This window comes from Eimeria necatrix, genomic scaffold (genome assembly GCF_000499385.1).
Source record: "Eimeria necatrix Houghton genomic scaffold, Enh_scaff602, whole genome shotgun sequence".
Lineage (NCBI taxonomy): Eukaryota > Apicomplexa > Conoidasida > Eucoccidiorida > Eimeriidae > Eimeria > Eimeria necatrix.
In genome coordinates, this window is record NW_013654460.1 from 1 (window position 1) to 5000 (window position 5000).

Genomic DNA, 5000 nt, shown 5'->3' on the forward strand with positions numbered 1-5000 from the left:
GCAGCAGCAGCAGCAGCAGCAGCAGCAGCAGCAGCAGCAGCAGCAGCAGCAGCAGCAGCACCTTGTCGTAGTTGATGACGTTGCCCTTGTCAGTCTTCACAGTCATCGCGTCAGCGTCAACAGCCTCGACTGTCTCTCCCAGCCGCAGCTCCACCTTCAGAGTGTCCGTTAAGAAGTCCACAGGCCGCAGCAAGACTGCAGCAGCAGCAGCAGCAGCAGCAGCAGCGGCAGCGGCAGCGGCAGTGACGGCAGCAGCAGAACTCGGTGCCAACGCAGAAGAGTCCAATGTGGACAGCTTGCGCCACATATGCAGCGCCCCAGCTAGCCCTCTAGCTAGCTAAGTATAGCTAGCTAGCCAGCTAGCCAGCTAGCTAGCTAGCTAGGTAGCTATATACTTAGCTAGCTATATATACAGCTAGCTAGCTGATGAACCCCTCTGCCCAGCTAGCTTCCAAGATAGATAGCTAGCTAGCTACATAAGAGCTAGCTAGCTAGCTAGATAAGAGCTAGCTAGCTAGCTGGCTGGCTAGCTAGCTGGCTAGCTAGCTAGCTAGCTGCTGCAACTGCGACTGACTGTTGTTGGGCTCGCATTTCAAATTCTTGCTCAGCATGACCCGGTCGTAAGGGGGGACGTTTTCTCTAGATATCATCACCAGCCGGCCTGCAGCAGCAGCAGCAGCAGCAGCAGCAGCAGCAGCAGCACAGCAGCAGCAATGACAGCAGCAGCAGCAGCAGCAAAGACAGCAGCAGCAACAGTAAGTGCCACAGCAGCAGTTCTAAGTCTCAAAAGAGGGAATGCAATAGGGCCTAGAGTTTAGAGCTCGGAGTCACTCCAGGACTCAGAATCTAGGGTTTAGGGTTTAGGGTTTAGGGTTTAGGGTTTAGGCAGCATACCTTCAAACCCTTGAGCTCGCAGCTCTTCAACAGCAGCAGAAGCTGCGGGGCCGCCGCCCACAACGACGAACGTCTTGTCTTTAAAAGCCTGAAGTGACAGGGAGACAAAGCACCAAAGGCAGTGCTGCTGCTGCTGCTGCTGCTGCTGCTGCTGCTGCTGCTGCTGTCTACGCTGCCGGCGGTGTCGCTGCAGCCGTGCAGCAAAACCTCTTGCAAGTTCTTGTCTGCTCCTGCAGCTGCAGCCGCAGCTGGTCCTGCTTCAGCAGCAGCCGCTGTTGCTGCCGTTTCTGCTGCTGCTGCCGCTGCTGCTGCTGCTGCTGCTGCTGCTGCTGCTGCTGCTGCTTACAGTTTCTCGCCTCCTGCAGCAACTGATGCTGTGCTCGTGTTCTTCGAGACGCTCCGGCAAGGAAGCAAAGAGAGAAGAGCCTTTCACCTGCACGGGGTAGGTCTGAATTCCCTGGGTCACAGGCCCTGAGCAGCAGCAGCAGCAGCAGCAGCAGCAGCAGCAGCAGCAGCAGCAGCAGCAGCAGCAGCAGCAGCAGCGGCAGCAGCAGCATGAACTGAAGTGAGTAAAGAAAGGAGGCGAAATAAACGCAAATTGAACACAGAAGAGCCCTGTGGGGCCGCACAGGCAGCCAGCTGCTCCCAATGAGTTAAACGATCCCCAAAAGGCGATCCCAAAAAGACGATCCCAGAAAAGCGATCCCAGAAAAGCGATCCCAGAAAAGCGATCCCAGAAAAGCGATCCCAGAGAAACTGACCTGCAATGCACTTTCCTGTCTTCAAGTCGAACTTGGCGTCGTGCCAGGGACAAGTGACGTGGTCAGCTGTCGCCACACCTGAGAGCAGCAGCAGCAGCAGCAGCAGCAGCAGCTAGCTGCAGCAGCAGCAGCAGCTAGCTGCAGCAGCGGCGGCAGCAGCAGCACGGCGCTGCTGCATACTCAACTGCTGCGGCCCAGTTAGCTAGCCAGCTAGCTGGCGACGCCCACGCCGTCGTGGCTAGCTAACTTCCCAGCTAGTTAGCTAGCTAGCTAGCCATTTAGCTAGCTAGCTGGTTAGCTAGTTAAGAAAAAAGCTGGATAGCTAGCTAGCTGCCTGGCCATTTAGCTAGCTAGCTAGCTAGTTTGTCAGCTACTTAGATAGCTAGCTACACAGCTAGTTAGTTAGTTACTCAGTCAGCCAGCAAGCTAGATAGCCAGCTAGCAAGCTGGCTAGTTGGCTAGCTAGCTAGCTAGCCAGCAAGCTAGCCAGCTAGCTAGTTAGCTAGCCGGCTAGCTAGCTAGTTAGCTAGCTAGCTAGTTAGCTTGCTAGCTACCTAGTTAGTTAGTTAGCTAGCTAGCTAGCTACTTAGCTAGCTAGCTAGCTAGCTAGCTAGCTAGCTAGCTAGCTAGTGCTGCTCACCTTTGGCCAAGGGGGCTCCGTAGTGAGGGCACGAAGAGGAAGTGCAGTAGAAGGCGCCGTCCACATGAGCCACCAGCACTTTGTCCTTACCTGCAGCAGCAGCAGCAGCAGCAGCAGCAGCAGCAGCAGCGCAGCTCAAATGTTCTAGCAGCAGCAGAAGCTGCGAGAGCGGCACTGAGGCCCTCAAGGGGAACAGACCGCTACGGCTCTACGGAGTAGGTTTCCCCCATGTGCTGCTGCTGCTGCTGCCTCTGCTGCTGGTGCTTCCGCTGCTGCTGCTGCTGTCTGTGCTGCTGCTGCTGCTGTCTGTGCTGCTGCTGCTGCTGTCTGTGCTGCTGTTGCTAGGGCCTGCTTGGTGCTGCCGCTGCTTTCAGGGCCAGTTTGTTGCTGCTGCTGCAACTGCTAAAGCTGCTGCTGCTGCTATTGCCTTTGCTGCTGCTGCCGTTGCTGATTTCGTCCATCAACTGCAGCAGCAGCAGCTACTGCTGCTGTGTCTGTGCCATTTGCTGCTGCTGCAGCAGTTGCTGCTGCTGTGTCTGCCTACGGTGACAGCACTAGCGCTGCAGCTTCTGTTTGCTGCTGTTTCTTCTGCCTCTGTTTCTTCTGCCTCTAATACTCAGTGTGCAGCTGCTGCTGCTGCTGCTGCTGCAGGACCTCTGCTCCTGCTGCTGCTTCTGGATCCTTCGCTGCTGCTGCTGCTGCTGCTGCTGCTGCTGCTGCTGTTTGTTACCTTCATTGACTGAGACCTCGTAAAGCCCGCCTTCTGGGAAGTCCGTCAGCTCCCCCAGCTTCACTTCGCGTCTGCTGCCTGCTGCTGCAACACAGAAGGCAGCAGCAGCAGAGGCCAGTGCAGCACACCTCGGCCCAGCGCGCTGCCGCTGCTGCTGCTGCTGCTGCTGCTGCAGCTGCAGCAGCTGCTGCTGCTGCAGCTGCAAGCCGCCGGACGCTGCGATGCGGGACACCGGCGCAGCGGCGGGCCGCCCGAAGAAGAACTGAGGCTGCTGCTGCTGCTGCTGCCGCTTCGGCTGCCGCTGCTGCTGCTGCAGCACCGGCTGCTGCAGCAGCGGGCAGGAGCCCACTTGGCGGTGCAGCCTCAGCCGCAGCAGCTTCATTTTGTTGCAGCGGGAAGGATTTGTCTTTGCTGCTGTCGCAGGGCTGTTTGGGGCTGGGCACGGGGTGTACGTACACCTGAACGGAGTGCGCCTTCCAGTTTAAAAAAGAGCGCAGCAGACCCTTAACTCGGCCAGGCTGTTTGCTGCGTTGCTGCAGCCGCTGCTGCTGCTGCTGCTGCTGCGGCTGCTGCTACGCCGCCCGAGGGCCCCACTGCTGCGTCGAGGGGATTTGTCTTGTTGCTGCAGCAGCGAAGCTTCTGGCAAAAGTGTGTGTGAATTAATTTTAAAATTCAGTTAAAAGGATATTTAACATCTAGAAAGGTCCAGCTGGCGGAGCTGAACCTGCTGCTGCTGCGCTGCTGCTGCTGCTGCGCTGCTGCTGCTGCCGCCGCCGCCGCTGCTGCAGCAGCTGCTGCTGCTCGCGCGCCCGCTGCTCAGGTGTATGCACGTACAGCCCGAGCTGCTGCTTCTCCCTGCAAGCAGCTGGCACGGCCAGCTAGCTGTGGGGGCTGTGCCCCACAGCTAGCTAGCTGCCCTGTGCAGGTTGCTGCTGCTGCATTTGCTGCAGCTAGCTGCGCGGTTGGAGGCCCCCTTGGCTAGCTAGCTAGGCCTTTGGGGGATCTCCCTAGCTAGCTAGCCCCTCAGGGAAGCTCTCAGACTACTTCAGGGATTTCCTAGGGGCAAGCTGCTGCACTGCTGCTGCAGCAAGCCACGCCAGCTAGCCACGCCAGCTAGCCACGGCTAGCAGGAACTAGCCACGGCAGCTAGCCGTAGATGGCGCCAGCTAGCCAAGCCAGTTAGCCACGGCCAGCACTAGCTAGCGAAGCCCGACAACCATAGCGCGGAGCAGCTAGCCACACCAACTAGCCACGGCCAGCAGCAGCTAGCCACGCCGGCTAGCCACAGCCAGCAGCAGCTAGCCACGGAGATCCTCGCTAGCTGCGGCGGGACTTGGCTAGCTGGGCTGAGGCTTCCCGCTGCACCCATTTGGCAGCTAAAGACAAACACGGGGGTTTGTAGAGCCGTGAGAGGGCGGCGCAGCAGCTAAAAATCCTAAACCCTAAACCCTACTAAACCCTAAACCCTAAACCCTAAACCCTAGACGCCGTAGCTGCAGCTCCTTGCTGCAGTTAAGGGCTGCGAGGGGAAGACCGAACTAGTCTCTCTCTGACTGCCAGAAGCCGAGCAAAAGTAGCAGCAGTAGCAGCAGCTGCTGCAGCAGCAGCAGCTGCTGCTGCAGCAGCAGCAGCAGATGAAACAAACCAGAATATTTATTTTCCTGGGGCCTAAAGCGCTTCGGTTCCTCTTTGCTCTCTCCAGGTGTACATACACCTCAGCTGCCTGCAGCTAGCCAGGCCTGTGCTGCTCAGCTAGCCAAGCAGCTAGCTAGCTAAGAGAAGACATTGCTGCCTAGCTAGCTGGCTTGGGACCTAGCTCGTCGAGCAGCTAGCTAGCTGGCCAGCTAGCTGGCTGGCTAGATAGCTAGCTGGCTAGCTAGCTAGCTACCGAACCAGCTAGCTACCTAGCTAGCTAGCTAGGTAGCTCCCTTGCTACCTCGCTAGCCGGCTAGCTAGCCAGCTAGCTAGCTTGGCA

General features: G+C 58.0%; 1 protein-coding gene across 1 annotated transcript; it reads right to left on the reverse strand.

The window, feature by feature from the left end:
- Window positions 1-61: 61 nt before the first annotated feature.
- ENH_00065930 (pyridine nucleotide-disulphide oxidoreductase domain-containing protein, putative) lies at window positions 62-3407 on the reverse strand (the record flags this gene model as incomplete). Its single annotated transcript, XM_013582267.1, has 7 exons — window positions 62-195; window positions 575-661; window positions 895-1081; window positions 1241-1365; window positions 1656-1733; window positions 2296-2385; window positions 3026-3407. Coding segments are annotated over 7 exons (1083 nt in total), but the record flags the coding sequence as incomplete, so codon positions are not given.
- Window positions 3408-5000: the final 1593 nt, after the last annotated feature.